This window comes from Elgaria multicarinata, chromosome 2 (genome assembly GCF_023053635.1).
Source record: "Elgaria multicarinata webbii isolate HBS135686 ecotype San Diego chromosome 2, rElgMul1.1.pri, whole genome shotgun sequence".
Classification (NCBI taxonomy): Eukaryota; Metazoa; Chordata; class Lepidosauria; order Squamata; family Anguidae; genus Elgaria; species Elgaria multicarinata.
In genome coordinates, this window is record NC_086172.1 from 39,024,732 (window position 1) to 39,041,175 (window position 16,444).

The 16,444-nt window shown below is 40.7% G+C and overlaps 1 protein-coding gene across 1 annotated transcript in view; it reads left to right on the plus strand.

Annotated features, from left to right (window-relative positions):
• TTN (titin) overlaps window positions 1-11,904 on the plus strand; it is a 304,366-nt gene extending 292,462 nt beyond the window's left edge. The window contains exons 274-281 of the mRNA XM_063116312.1: window positions 15-314; window positions 713-1,288; window positions 1,385-1,690; window positions 1,785-2,378; window positions 3,151-9,104; window positions 9,194-9,347; window positions 10,181-10,474; window positions 10,605-11,904. Coding sequence (XP_062972382.1) covers window positions 15-314; window positions 713-1,288; window positions 1,385-1,690; window positions 1,785-2,378; window positions 3,151-9,104; window positions 9,194-9,347; window positions 10,181-10,474; window positions 10,605-10,897 — 8,471 coding nt within the window. The 3' untranslated portion in view covers window positions 10,898-11,904. The remainder of the gene's footprint in view (window positions 1-14; window positions 315-712; window positions 1,289-1,384; window positions 1,691-1,784; window positions 2,379-3,150; window positions 9,105-9,193; window positions 9,348-10,180; window positions 10,475-10,604) is intronic.
• The last annotated feature ends 4,540 nt before the right edge of the window (window positions 11,905-16,444 follow it).

Sequence of the window (16,444 nt, forward strand, 5' to 3'; positions counted from 1 at the left end):
TTGACATTTTACAGACAAACCAAGCCAGCCGGGAGAAATTGAGATCATATCTATATTTAAGGATAGCATTACTTTAGAATGGGAGCGTCCTGAATGCGATGGTGGTAAAGATATCATTGGATACTGGGTTGAATATCGCCAGTCTGGAGAATCTGCATGGAAAAAGTGCAATAAAGAACGCATCAAAGACAGGCAGTTTACAATGGGAGGCTTATTGGAAGCCACAGAATATGAATTCAGAGTTTTTGCAGAAAATGAGACTGGAATCAGTAGACCACGTAGAACAGCAATGACAGTGAAGACAAAACTGACATGTAAGTTTAAATATTCAGTCATATTCATTTATGCTGTATGTTGCTATTTAAAAGATGTTACATGTCACAGTAAACAGTGGCATGGTGTAGATACATTCTGTTGATTGACTTGAAGCAATTTGTCAATTGTCAATTGAAACAACTTGATCTTAAATTATTTTGTCAACTCCAAGATATAATAAAATAAAGCATCATGATTATAATTACTCTGTTGAATAGCCCACAATGAAAGAAATAAGCTCTTTCCTTATCCCATGCTGTTGAAACTAACGATGACTTTATTAAATTGGAAGAATGCAAATTATACTTGATACTACTGTATTTTAGTTTGATGCACTGAAATGAAGAAACAATATAGAGAGCTTAAAGTGTATGCTTTTCTCCCTTAATAAATACAGCTGGAGAAGCACCAGGAGTAAGACAAGAGATGAAGGATGTCACTACAAATCTAGGTGAACCAGCTCAGTTATCATGCCAGATCCTTGGGAGACCTCTTCCCGATATTAAATGGTATCGTTTTGGCAAAGAACTCGTACAGAGCAGAAAATACAAGATGTCATCAGACGGACGCACCCACACACTGACAGTACTCACAGAAGAGCAGGACGATGAAGGAGTTTACACTTGCAAGGCTATCAATGATGTTGGAGAGATTGAAACTAGTGGCAAACTATTGTTGCAAGCTCCTCCCCAGTTCCACCCTGGCTTCCCATTGAAAGAGAAATACCTTGCAGGAGTGGGTTCCACTCTTCGCCTCCATATTGTATACATCGGTCGTCCAGTACCTGCTATCACTTGGTTCCATGGCAAGAAACCTTTGAAAAACACAGAAAATATTACTATTGAGAACACAGAGCATTATACCCATCTCGTCATTAAAAATGTACAACATAAGACCCACGCAGGAAAGTACAAAGTGCAACTTAGTAACATATTTGGAACAGTTGACACGGTACTCAATGTGGAAATACAAGGTAGGCATTGGCTTTTCATCATTTCTGAAATCATATCATTGAATATGTTTTCTGGCATATGACTTAAAAGCATCATTGCCTCTTCTCTTTTTGTAGATAAGCCTGATAAACCAACAGGTCCAATTGTTGTGGAAGCTTTGCTGAAGAACTCTGTGGTCATCAGCTGGAAGCCACCGGAAGATGATGGAGGTGCCTTCGTTACCAATTACACTGTCGAGAAAAGAGAAGCAAAAGAAGGCACAGAGTGGCAGCTGGTATCTTCAAGCATTTCTAGCACAACCTGTAGAATCGTCAACCTAACAGAAAATGCAGGCTACTATTTCCGTGTCTTTGCTCAGAATACATTTGGCATGAGTGAAGCATTAGAGGTTTCTTCTGTTGTTGTCATCAAGACTCCGTTTGGTAAGTGTGTTTGATCATTCATGTTTGATTTACTTTATCAGAGATTCAATGACGCAAACTGACATCATGTCCTGAATTGTTTTCTTCTTTACAGAGAAACCAGGCCACCCAACTCAGCCAATTGTATCTGCTGTGACAAAAGATTCCTGTGTGGTATCTTGGAGGCCACCTGCTAGTGATGGAGGCTCAAAGATCAGAAATTACTACCTCGAGAAACGTGAAAAGAAGCAAAACAAATGGATTGCTGTAACAACAGAAGAAATCCATGAAACCGTCTATTCTGTCACCAGTCTTGTTGAAGGCCTTGAATATGAGTTCCGTGTAAAATGTGAAAATCTAGGTGGTGAAAGTGAATGGAGTGAAATTTCACAACCTATCACTCCCAAATCTGATGTACCAATTCAGGCACCACATTTCAAGGAAGAAATCAGAAACCTGAATGTGAAATTTAGAGGTCATGCCACATTTGTTTGCAAAATCACCGGTCATCCTAAGCCTGTTGTAAAATGGTTCAGGCAGGGCAAAGAGATTATGCCAGATGGTGAGAAGGTGAAGATACAAGAATTTAAGGGTGGATATCACCAACTGGTAATTACAGATGTAACAGATGATGATGCCACTGTATATCAAGTGAGAGCAACCAACCAGGGAGGATCTGTGTCTGGGACTGCTTCTTTAGATGTTGAAGGTAAATAATGTGCTTCGCTACTTAATTTTTTTTATTTAATAGGAAGATGGGGGCCCCCAGAAAAACAAAAAACCCAACCCTCTGTATCCTGTGTTTAGAATCTTGTCTTAATAGCCTCAAACTGTCAGATAGTGGGAAGTATGTTTTAGGGTGGATTCCTGCATTGAGCAGGGGGTTGGACTTGGTGGCCTTATAGGCCCCTTCCAACTCTATGATTCTATGACCTTTGTACAATAGCACCAAGGCTCATCTACACAAAGCAGGGCTTAGTCATAATTAAAATATACTAGGATACTTAGATACAAAACAATGTATGAACGATAAACACAAAACCTTATCTATTTAAGATATTTTAGGCCACCTTCTAGCGTCAAAAACTCACAAGGTGGCATCCAACATATAAAAATACAAAGAAAAAAATGGCTGCATCTTCCTAGCAGTGATGTGGTGAAAAATTTTGTTGAAGCTTTTATCAGACTATAAAATAGCAATAGGCTCTTGAACGCACTTGTCTGGTAAAGGATTCTAGCGTTGTTGCAGACAGAAGCACTATTACTGGATTAATAATCTCCAACTATTATAATATGACCATCAATTTTTGCTCAGCTGGCACTGTAACCATGGAAACAGTTCTAAATATTAGCCAATACACTACAAATGCCTAAGCCTTTCTGAATCGGTTTTCTCATATCTAAAACAATCTTTCAGTCTTTTTAAAGCAGTAGTTGGCAGTAATTTTATTTTTCCTTTTTATTGTTTTCTCCCCCTACAGTTCCTGCTAAGATCCACTTGCCTAAAAATCTTGAAGGCATGGGAGCCGTTCACGCTCTCCGTGGTGAAGTTATAAGCATCAAAATCCCATTTAGTGGCAAGCCTGATCCAGTGATCACATGGCAGAAAGGACAAGATCTCATTGATACTAATGGACACTACCAAGTTATTGTTACACGGTCATTCACATCTCTTGTTTTCCCTAATGGTGTGGATAGAAAAGATGCTGGTTTCTACATTGTCTGTGCTAAAAACAGGTTTGGCATTGATCAGAAAACTGTTGAGTTAGATGTCGCAGATGTACCTGATGCACCAAGAGGTCTGAAAGCAAGTGAAGTTTCAAGGGACTCGGTCAACTTAACATGGAATGCTCCAGCTAATGATGGTGGAAGCAGAGTCACACACTATACTGTTGAGAAACGTGCTACCACAGCTGAGAGGTGGATCCGTGTTGGACAAGCTCGTGACACACGATACACTGTAGTAAACCTATTTGGTAAAACAAGCTATGTATTCCGTGTTATAGCAGAGAATAAATTTGGGCAGAGCAAACCTTCTGAGCCTACAGATTCCGTTATAACCAAGGAGGATAAGACTAGAGTACTAAATTACGATGAAGAAGTTGATGAGGCCAGGGAAGTCACCACAGCAAAAGCATCACACTCTTCTACAAAGGAACTGTATGATAAATATATGATTGCTGAAGAACTTGGACGTGGGCAATTTGGAGTTGCCCACCGCTGTGTTGAGATAACTTCTAAGAAGACCTATCTGGCCAAGTTTGTCAAAGTAAAAGGTGCTGATCAAGTGTTAGTAAAGAAAGAAATTTCCATCCTAAACATTGCCAGGCACAGAAATATCCTACATCTTCATGAATCATTTGAAAGCCTAGAAGAATTGGTCATGATTTCTGAGTTCATATCTGGAGTTGACATCTTTGAAAGACTTAATACCCCTGCATTTGAACTGAATGAAAGAGAAATTGTAAGCTATGTACGTCAAGTATGTGAAGCACTTGAATTCCTACACAGTCATAGCATTGGGCACTTTGATATCAGGCCAGAGAACATTATTTACTTTACCAGAAGAAGCTCTGTAGTTAAAATTATTGAATTTGGCCAGGCAAGGCAGCTGAAACCTGGTGATAATTTCAGACTTCAATTTACTTCTCCGGAATATTATGGACCTGAAGTCCATCAGCATGATTTGGTCAGCTCAGCCAGTGATATGTGGTCACTTGGAACTCTAGTGTATGTACTTCTAAGTGGCCTGAATCCTTTTATTGCTGAAACAAACCAACAGACAATTGAAAATATCATCAGTGCTGAATACAACTTTGATGATGAAGCCTTCAAAGATATAAGTATTGAAGCCTTGGACTTTGTTGACCGCCTGCTAGTAAAAGAAAGGAAAGCTCGTATGACTGCTTCAGATGCCCTTGAACATTCTTGGTTGAAGCAGAGGACAGAGAAAACTAGCACAAAAGTAATCAAAACATTGAGACACAGACGTTACTACCAAACCTTAGTGAAGAAGGAATGGAATACAGTTGTATCAGTAGCCCGTGTTTCATGGGGTGGAGCAGTCAGATCTCAGAGGGGTGTTACAGTTGCTAAGGTTAAAGTGGCATCGATTGAAATTGGACCCATAACTGGGCAGATAATGCATTCTGTTGGAGAAGAAGGTGGTCATGCCAAGTATGTCTGCAAGATTGAAAACTATGACTCAGCCACAGAAGTGACCTGGTACTTCGGAGTAAGACAACTGGAGAACAGTGAAAAATATGAAATCAGCTACCATGAAGGAGTGGCCACAATGTATGTCAAAGATATTGCAAAATCAGATAATGGTACCTACAGATGCAAAGTTGCTAATGACTATGGTGAAGACAGTTCCTATGCAGAACTATTTGTTAAAGGTGTGAGAGAAGTTTCTGACTATTACAGATGCAGAACTGTCAAGAGAGTGAAACGCCGAGTAGATACCTTGAGACTCTTGGAGAGGCCACCCGAATTTACTCTGCCTCTGTATAACCATACAGCCTATATTGGAGAAAATGTCAGGTTTGGAGTAACTATCACAGTCCATCCAGAACCTCGTGTAACCTGGTTCAAATCTGGTCAGAAGATCAAGCCAGGAGATGACGATAGGAAGTATACTTTTGAAACTGATAAGGGTCTTTATCAGCTTTTCATCCATAATGTCAACGAGGATGATGATGCCGAATATACTGTGCTAGCACGCAACAAATATGGTGAGGACAGCTGCAAAGCTAAGTTAACTGTTGTTCAGCATGCTCCCTCAGAGGATACCACCTTGAGACCCATGTTCAAGAGACTATTAGCAAATGCAGAATGCCAAGAAGGCCACAGTGTCTGCTTTGAGATAAGAGTATCTGGTATACCAAAACCAACACTAAAATGGGAAAAAGATGGTCAGCCTCTATCTGCTAGCCCCAATATTGAAATTGTACATGAAGGGTTAGACTATTATGCTTTGCATATCAGAGATACTCTACCAGAAGACAGCGGTTATTATAGAGTTACTGCAACAAATAGTGCTGGATCCTCAAGCTGCCAGGCTTACTTGAAAGTAGAGCGCTTGAGATACGTCAAACGTGAATACACCAGTGTAGAAGAGCAGCAAAAACTCGTACAGAGGAGAATTGACAAAACAGTGAGAATGGCAGAAATCCTTTCAAGAACCGAATCTGTCCCACTGACAGACGTAGCACAGGAAGCTCTGAGACAAGCTGCTATCCTGTATAAACCAGCTGTAACCACAAAGACTGTCAAAGGTGAATTTGAACTCAGAAAGGAAGAAATTAAAGAAGAAAGGAGGCTCCGAATGCCTTATGAGATCCCAGAGCCTCGCAGACGTGCAGCCACTGCTCTTGAAGAAGATCAGAATATCAAATTGTTTGTGCCGATGTCAGACATGAAGTGGTACAAGAAGCTGAGAGACCAGTATGAGATGCCAGGAAAGCTTGACAGAATCGTTCAGAAGCGACCAAAGCGCATTCGCCTTTCCAGATGGGAACAATTCTATGTGATGCCGCTGCCACGCATTACTGATCAATATAAACCTAAGTGGCGCATACCCAAATTGTCACAAGATGATCTTGAAATAGTGAGACCAGCACGCCGACGTACCCCATCTCCTGATTATGAATTTTATTACAGACCAAGAAGGCGATCGCTTAGTGACCTGTCAGATGAAGAAATACTTCTGCCTGTGGATGATTATTTAGCCATGAAGAGAACTGAAGAAGAAAGATTGCGGCTTGAAGAAGAACTGGAATTAGGCTTTTCTGCTTCACCTCCAAGCAGAAGCCCACCACGATTTGAACTGTCTTCCCTTCATTACTCTGCAGCAGATGCACAAGCTGCCACAGAAGCATCTAGGCAAAGAGAGCTGAGATATGGAACCTATCATATACCTTCTAAAGAAGATACTGCTGCAACTTATGCCCAGCTCCGACAACGCCACGACAGAGCAATTTATAGGCCATCGAAACAGAAAGAGAGAATCATGGCTGAGAAAGAGGATGAAGAGCTGCTACGACCAGTCACCACAACCAAGCGGCTCTCAGAGTACAAGAGTGAGCTTGAGTATATGTCACAAGAAGAACAGAGACGATTGAGGAGGAGGAGAGAAAGAGAAATAACTGAGATCACATCAAAAGAGGAAGAAGAGGAATTAGAAATGGTGAGACATGTTCACAGGGAATTTTCACCTCCCTCAAGATTACTAGGAAGAAGACGCTCTCTTTCTCCAACTTACATTGAGCTAATGCGCCCTGTATCTGAATTAATTCGACCCCGTTCACACCCTGTGGAAGAAACTGAGAGAAGATCACCTACACCAGAGAGAACTCGGCCTCGCTCGCCAAGTCCAGTGTCCAGTGAGAGATCTCTCTCTCGATTTGAAAGAACAGCAAGATTTGATATATTTTCCAGGTATGAGTCCATGAAAGCTGCTTTGAAAACTCAAAAAACAATGGAAAGGAAATATGAAGTTCTGACTCAAGAACCTTTCACTCTGGATCATGCCCCACGCATCACTCTGAGGATGCGCTCACATCGCGTACCATGTGGCACCAACACCAGATTCATTTTGAATGTCCAGTCCAAACCAACTGCTGAGGTGAAATGGTATCATAATGGGGTTGAAATACAAGAAAGCCATAAGATACATTTCACTAATACTAGTGGTGTGTTAACCTTGGAGATCCTAGATTGCCATATTGATGACAGTGGTACATACCGTGTTGTGTGTACAAACTATAGAGGAGAATGTTCTGACTATGCAACTTTAGATGTTACAGGCGGAGACTACACTACTTATACCTCCCAACGTAGAGATGAGGAAGTACCCAGATCCATTATCCCTGACTTGAGAAGGACTGAGGCGTATGCAATCTCCTCATTTAAGAAAGTCTCTGAAACAGAAGCAAGGGCTTCCGTAAGAGAAGTCAAGTCAGAACTGACAGAAACAAGAGAATCACTATCATCGTATGAACATCATGCCTCTGCCGAAAAGAAAGTCAGTGCATCAGAGGAAAGATCACTAGAAGAAAGAGCTGTGCACCGAAAATTTAAAACCACTCTTCCTGCTACAATATTAACAAAACCACGGTCAATCACTGTTTCTGAAGGAGAGACTGCAAGATTTTCTTGTGACATTGATGGGGAGCCAACACCAACAGTGACATGGATACATGCAAGTCAAGCTATTGTTTCTGCTGGGCGCTACCAAGTTACACGTACACAATATAAATCTACCTTTGAGATTTCATCTGTCCAGAGCTCAGATGAAGGAAGCTACACTGTTGTGGTAGAAAATTCTGAAGGAAGGCAGGAAGCCCACTTCAGTTTGACTGTACAAAAGAAAAGGGTTCCAGAAAAAGCAATTACATCACCTCCAAGGGTCAAATCTCCTGAGCCTCATGTGAAGTCCCCAGACAGAGTAAAATCTCCGAAACGAGTAAAATCACCTGAACCGTCTCCTGCCCCCTCAAAAGCCAAGTCAACAACTGCAGGGAAAACAACACCAGCAGAGAAAGTAGACTTGCCAGTTGCTGTTCCTCCTAAGATTAAACAGCAGCTGAAGGTGGAAGCATCAGGTGATAAAGTAAAATTATTCTGTTCAGTTGAAAGCAGTGTTTTAAGTGTCCGAGAAGTAGCCTGGTACAAAGATGGCAAGAAACTAAAAGAAGATAGTCGTCTCAAATTTCATTATGCAGCTGATGGCACATATGAACTTAAGATCCATAATCTCAAGGAATCTGACCAAGGTGAATATACATGTGAGGTCATTGGAGAAGGTGGCACCTCTAAAACCAACTTCCAGTTCGTTGGCCAAACTTTTAAAAATGTCAGTTCTCAGGTTTCAAGTTTAGCCCAAACTGAAATATCAGCTCAGAGAGAAGCTGAAATACTTGAAGTATCTACTCAGAAGAAAGCTACAGTGACTTCCCAAGAAAAGGCAGTGGTCCAGGAGGAATTCGTTAAAAAGTCTGTAGTGTCTGAAGATGTTAAAAAATCTTATGCAGAAGTTAAATCTACTACCACTAAAATGGCTGTGTCAGAAGGTCAAAAGGCTACCCTTAAAGCAAGTATTGCTGGAGCTTCTGATGTAAAATGGTTGCTGAATGGAATAGAACTAACTAATTCTGAAGATTATAGATATGGTGTGTCAGGAAGTGATCATACTCTGACCATCAAAAAAACAACACAGAAAGATGAAGGAATACTTACCTGTGAAGGAAAGACCGAACAGGGCATCATCAAATGTCACTTTGAAATGAGTTTTTCAAAAGATGATTCAAATATTCCAGTTTTTATCATGCAACCCAAATCTCAAAACATCGATGAAGGACAAGATGTGTCGCTTACGTGTGAAGTCTCTGGAGAGCCTTCTCCTGAAATCAACTGGTTTAAGGATAACCAACCAGTGAGTAATCATTTGTGTTAGCGTTAAATACTTCATTCCTAACCCTTGGTTATGCTTGTTCATAATGAAGCTTTTCTTTCTATTGCTAGATTTCTCTCTCAGCCAACATCCGAGTAAGTCGTTCCAAGAATGTTTATTCTCTTGCAATCCACAAAGCCGCAGTGAGCGACAGTGGGAAATACACAGTCAAAGCGAAAAACTTTCATGGGCAATGTTCTGCAACAGCATCTCTGACTGTCCTCCGTAAGTTTTTTCTATACGTCTTGTCTTAATATGAATAGGGCTTATAGGATGTGATGATAGCAATGGATTATGTTGTTTCTTTAACATGGTGCTTTTTTCATTACTGAACCGATAGTGCAATATAGATTACAACATATTGAATTAAAAAATGCATTATTTATTTAAGAAAATGTTCCTTGCCAGCTCAGGGTTACAAGAAGGCTTTGAATATCCCAACTTCATACTTTGCTATTAACCCCTTGGTTCTAGTGATCACTGCTTAATAAACTATCAGAATAATTAATTCCCCAAGATGTAGTCTTCTGGAATTTTTTAAAAAATGTTGCATTAATCTTCTTAGACAAAACTCATTTGTTTTCATTTTAAGAACATCTCGATTCCTGGAATCATTGGGTTACTCTATGTACTGCTGTTGATGTATTTTGTGTATGTGCTTGTGTTTAAGGAAAACTGTATTGGTTTATAATGATGCTTTGAAGCAGGCTATCTGTTCAGTTGTGGATGGTGAACCGGGAAAACAACACTCTATTCAAAACAACTATCCCTTAATTCCACCTCCCTCAAAAAAATCTTTAGACTATTAGCTCTGTAATGTTTTATGTTTTTCTTCTTATTGGTTAACAACATACAAATTTAAGAGAAATGAAAGGAACAAAAGATATTATCATTTTTATTACCCATTATTGGGCAGGAAATGATAACCAAATTCAGTTTTCCTCGAACAACCAACCGGTGTCCTCTTTCTCTTTCCGTAAAGTCAATATATAGATCACATGACTTCACCGGTTAACGTGATCATTGGTTTTCCCATCTATGTTTGCTATGCTCCACAGCTCTAATTGAAGAACCTCCAAAAGAGGTAGTGTTGAGGACAAGTGGTGATGCAAGCATGCAGGAAAGTTTCTCCTCGCAGTCATTTCAAATGTCTGCTTCTAAACAAGAAGCTTCGTTCAGCAGTAGCAGCAGTAGCAGCATGACTGAAATGAAATTTGCAAGCATGTCTGCCAAAAGCATGTCTTCCATGAAAGATTCCTTTGTAGAGATGAGCTCCAGCAGTATAATGGGGAAATCTAGCCTGACCCAACTGGAGAGTTCAACTAGTAGAATGATTAAACCAGGTTTGAGAGGTGAGCAATACAATTATACGTAGAGCTAGAGAAACCCCCACAATATCCCGATATGTAAAATAACTCGTTGTGGTGAAAATGTAATTTCCTCAAAGAACTAACTTTAAACTTCTTTTCCTGTTTTGCAAAGGAATACCACCCAAAATTGAAGCTCTTCCCAATGATATCTCCATTGAGGAAGGAAAGGTTCTCACCATATCCTGTGCCTTCTCTGGTGAACCTGTTCCTGACATAACATGGTCCTGCGGAGGAAAAGACATTTCTAGTCAGGGTGGTAGATTCCACATTGAAACCAGTGAAGATTTAACCACTCTCATCATCATGGATGTGCAAAAAAATGATGGAGGACTTTATACATTGAATTTAGGAAATGATTTTGGCACTGATTCTGCCACTGTGAATATTAACATTCGATCGATTTAGAAGGCTTGGCCTATTTTATTTACACTTGACTTTTGCCAAGTGATTCATATGCACTGAAATAAGTGATCTGTAAATATATATTTTTAAAAAAATATTTTTATACCTACCTGAACCAGACAAAGTCCAAAGAAATACACTATGACTTATAGTCATTATCATTTGACTTTGAAACATTTTTTTTCATTTGACATGTACATACTGTATATAGCCGAAGATAACGGTTATGGAGTTTTGTACCATTTATTTTATGACATTTTAAAATGTAACTTTTGGAACTGTTGGTAGGAGAAAGTTTCTTAGGGAACGAATACCCTGCTCAACATTTAACTAATATTTGTGCCTCAACAAAATGTTGATGTCTAAGAATGCCTCAACAGGTAGAGAGGCTCCCTGTTGAAGACTTATTTACCTACATCTAAGAGATTATGCTGTGCACGGTTTCTTTATACGTGCACGAATTTATTTTGAATCAGAAACATAAGGCATTGGTGAGGTTTGCACATACCCTCCTGTAAGCCACACTTTAATATCTTATGTTCCGTCTGATCAATGTCAAACTATATTTTGTTCATGACTGACTCACAATACTTTGAGCAAAGTGCAAACGGCCAGCATTTTGTTCACCACCTGTTAATGTATTGTTTCTGGCACATTGACTGCTTGAATAGCTTTACGATAAAGTAACATCACCTGGCTATCCCCTTGATTAAGAAAGCTGTTTGGGTACTCAAGTCCAGAAGCAGTACCAACTCTTGGAGGTTCCTAGGATGCAGTGATTGTGTGGTAGCATTAGGATTTTACTAGATACTGTCAACTCCAAGCAACTAAGCTTTGAACCACAGTTTAAAGAAAAATTTAAAACTGTTGCTATAACATCACATTTTGCCCTGAACTTAAATTTTAATTAGTTTAATTAATGTAGTAGTAAACTGTACTGTTAGCTGTTTTGTTGAACCTCCTTGAGATAGTATTGTTCATTTGAAATAAAGCATGCTACCTGCACTTCAGCATATCTGTGTTCTGGTTGTTATATTCTTTGTTTCCAACAGCCAAGTTCTGGCTCTCAGCCTCTATCCTTCTATCAAGTCGAATTTTCCTCGTCTACCTTTGGTGCTTACACCTAAGCAAAATTTAATCTGTTTAGCATTGCAATAATAATTACTGGAATAAATTTAGAGTTCCTAATTTATAATAGCAGAAAGATTAAGATGATAGATGAAAGTAGGTAACCTGACAGATTTTTGCCTCAAACATGCCTCACAGGCAATCTCCTCCCTCTATTGTAGTAGAACCATTCCTCCTTTTATTGTACTTCCTAGGTGAACGTCCTGCACGGTGACCAGGTGAGAAAGAAGACAGGGCCCTGGTACCTTTAATAGTTGAGTCGAAGAGGGAATTTCAGCAGGTGTAGCTTTCATGACAAGCCTTCCAACATTATCCAAAAAGAATTCCCCCACTCCAGGAGTTTTTCACTCATCCATCACCTACTTGTCAGCATTTTCACTACATATTTAAGTGCTATTAAACTACAAAATGGCCACCTACTAAAAGTTCGACATTCTGAATATGTGAATAGTTTGGACAGGAAATGTTTTCAAAGGGTGTTTGGCAGGGGGTGCTGTCAGAACTCACAAAAGGAGTTAATTCATGCTTCACTACTTTTCAAGTGTCTCAGAAAATGTGGAGGCTTAGAAATATAAGAAGCTGTCTTATAAGAGGTTAGACCATTGTCCATCTAACATGGCAGCAGTTTCTACTCTGACCAGAAGCAGCTCTCTAGGCAGATATCTTTCACTTCTTATTTTACTTCCCTCCATTCCTCTTGTCATGCTCCTTCAGCTCCCTAAACATTAGAATGCCTTGTCCTTTTTCTTTCATTTTTCACCACAGTATATAGGTTAGCCATTTTGACCAATAGAGTTGCAAACCTTTGAACACGTTAATTAGTTATACCATTTCTAAATGGTGAATGAGGAAAAGTTGCATTCCATATATTAGACTGGGCTGTCTGGGATGGAACATTGTTAAAACAACCAATGAAGAAAGGCCTCTCTCAAGCAGACAACACCTGCTCTGGTACACCATAGACTAAAGAGATCCTGTTGCTATAAGAACAGGGCAGCAGGGCCTGGCAAGGAATTCAGTAGACTGAAGACTGTGTATGATCTTTTGCGTGTGATACATTGGTGTCTAGGCTGGGGAACAGTAGGGCATTAAGACCTTCAGTCAATACTGTGAATGGGCAGTGCAGAAAATGGCTCCAATGCTGGCTGTTGGCATTGTAGGAAGGCAGATAGGAAGTAAAGTAGCTGGCCTCATTCCATCCAGTTTAATAATTCACCAGAAAGCAGTGTATGAAAGGCGGTTTGCCATGCCTATAAAATTTCAGACTAGTGCCAATATGAGAGGGGCAGGGTAGGCTACCATTTTATGATTACTGAAACTTAGGTGGCTACTGGAATGCCTAATGCCGTCCCTGATGCACAATTACATGTGCTATTGCTAGCACCAATTTGACCAAACTGAGTCCCTTTACCAACTCCCCCCACATACACCCAATAATTGCTTGTCTATTTTGGTATTTTCCTTTACTTTGGGGACTTTTCCTTGTTTCTAAAAGGGTGAGAAGTATCATGTAATAGAGCTGTCACATGGTGCTTTCTATAGCTAGTTGGATTTTTGCAGCTTTTTCACAGCCTTACACAAGGCAAATCCAGACAAAGTGTGAAAGTTGGTTATAGCAGTACGACAACGGAACCAATTAGCTAGGGAGGTCGTGGGCTCTCCCACACTAGAGGCATTCAAGAGGCGGCTGGACAGCCATCTGTCAGGTATGCTTTAGGGTGGATTCCTGCATTGAGTGGGGGTTGGACTTGATGGCCTTATAGGCCCCTTCAACTCTACTTTTCTAGGATTATATGATTAGTACAGTTCAAGGCGGTAATAGCAACACCTAGTGGGGAGGATTAGAACTGTAATAATCCCAGCAAAAGCTCATTATCAGGCAGAAGCTACCGAAACTGTTTTGGACCAATTATAAACCCAAGTTACCAGGGATTCCCCAAAGATACAACCCTTTTCCAGGATTTTGTTAACATATTAAACTCCAACACACTTTATATCATGCATTCATCAAGGAAAACGAGTTAAAAAATCAAGATGAAAGGGGACTGGATCAAGTGATGAAAACATCTGAAGAGTTTTGATGAGCTCATCACCTAGTAAAGGGGCCAAATATCTACAATATCAGTGGATCTCACCACAACACACACACACAAACACACACACTTATTCATATAGCACCATCAATGCACTAATAAGCATGCAAGGCACATGAAGAGATTATTGAATGAACCTGGTTTCGTAAAACAAAATGGAGGACTAGAAACGCGCCAGAGCGCTTGAGTTTTACCTGTTCTGTAAAGAAATTGGAAAGGGTTTCAGAAGAGTGCAATAATGCACACCCAATGATTCTGATAATTGTCAAGTTGTCAAAATAGATGCATCCATGTGAAACTGGCAGCAACATTTTGCAATATATTTGCACAACCTCACAGGAGTGCCCCAATTCAGGGTTCCAGGCATGACCTCTTGCAGTAGTATACTCCGTCCCATACCACCTCCTGGCAAATGTTTTTCTCCACTCAATGTCTATTGAGAATGTTCAATCTTCATTGGGTTGTTTCAAACAGGAGTTGAGGCAGTATTTTAAAGAGATAGAGATATACTTGGCTTTTTCCCAAGTGTACTCATACCCACCTCTTGTTTCCCACAGTCGCCATTTTCGATCCATTTCCATCAGCAGGTAGCACCTTAATTTGGTATTATGAAATTATGTCTGAAAAGATGCAGTTTTAAATGAGTCAGGGTAATGTCATGCTTAGACCAGGAGTGGTGAGATCCAGGTTCAAGTTCCCCCTCGGCCATGAAGCTCACAGGTGTCCATGGATGAAACACAATCTCTCCAGCCTTTCAGATGGACAGGTGTGTATACGTTCCCTCTTCTGGTCTTTCCCCAGCTCCAGTGGATCAAGTTGCCCAACCAATGCACCATCAAGCCTGTGGTGCTGTTGCTTAATGTGTTTGGTCCACAATACAATCATCTATGACTTGATTGTGGATGAGAGTGCCTTAAAAGGCTTATGCTCATGAATTCTGGCTAGATTAGGTAGGGACAGTTAAGTCTCTCAAATGTGTTCACCTGATTTCCCGGGACAGCGATTGCACCGACTCAGTAGAAAGACTTGCCATGTTCTTTACGAATTCTACCCCTCACAGCTGGTCTTTCTGGGTGCCAATCTGAAGATTTGTGTTCGGCCCTTAGGACAGATTCTAGATTCTGTTAGGGTGCTAACAACCCCACTGCCTAAGTCTCCCTAACTGAGCTTACAAAGGTGGACTTGGTGTTAAGGAGCCAGATGTATTGTCCTGGAAGATTTCAATATTCATGCTGAGACTACTGTGTCAGGGGTGGCTCAGGGCTTGCTGTGACAAATATGGGGCTGTCCCAACATATCATGAGCTTAATGCATATTGAAAGTCACATGCTGGATGTGTTCTTCTCAACAGGCAGGATGATGGTGATCTAGTTGTGGGGGACATTTTTGCTACTTCCTTGTCATGGTCAGATCACTGGATGCAAGCCCATAAACTGAAAATCAATCCATGCAAGACAGGGGTACTGTTGGTAGGTGGTTTCTCTAACCAGAGGGATGGAATTCAACCTTGATACAGCAGGGCTTGGCAACCTTTTTGACCCATGGGCACAGTTGGCCATTTGAGAAACTGTCCTGGGCACCACCACAAAATGCCTGCCATTGGAGGTTTGGCAAAGGACAGGCAACCTGCCCAAAAGACTGAGTACAAGGCAGAGGTGCAGGTCTGAGCCCCAACACACTAAACAACTCCTTTGAACCCACAGTGATCAGCACCAACAGAAACCTATTTCACGGAAAATGTGTCAATTAAAAAAATTGGGAGGGGTTAGGACACTTTGGTGGGTGTTTGAAGAAAAGTGTCTAGGGATGCAATTGTGTCCATGGGCACCATGTTGTTTAACCCTCCCCTAAAGGATATGTGTCAAGTTTTATCACTTAAGGCCCAAGTGGTGTCAATGGCTGAGCGCCTTTCACAACTTAAAGCAAGTGTACTTGCTGCAGCCCCTTCTGGATGAAAACAACATAGCCACAATTAACCATCTACTAGAGATTAGACTACTGCAATGTGGGAGACTGCTAATATTTTGAATTTATGGAATATTTTGAACGTACTGAAGTTTCCAGCTACAGCTTTTGACCAGGTCACCGGGAATACACCTTACCATTTCTTAAACACTTTCACTAGTCCATTCCGAGCCAAGGTCAAAGTACCGTGGCACTTGGGCCCAAAGTAGCTGAAGGAAAGTCAGCCTCCACTCAAGTCTGCTCTTGCGTTTAATCATCAGAGATCCTTCTTCAGGTACCTCCACCACCAGAGGTGAGGGGGGTGGGGACTGAGGAAAGGCCTTCCTGTTAGGAAATTCTCTCCCTGGTGCCTGCGTTCCTATCT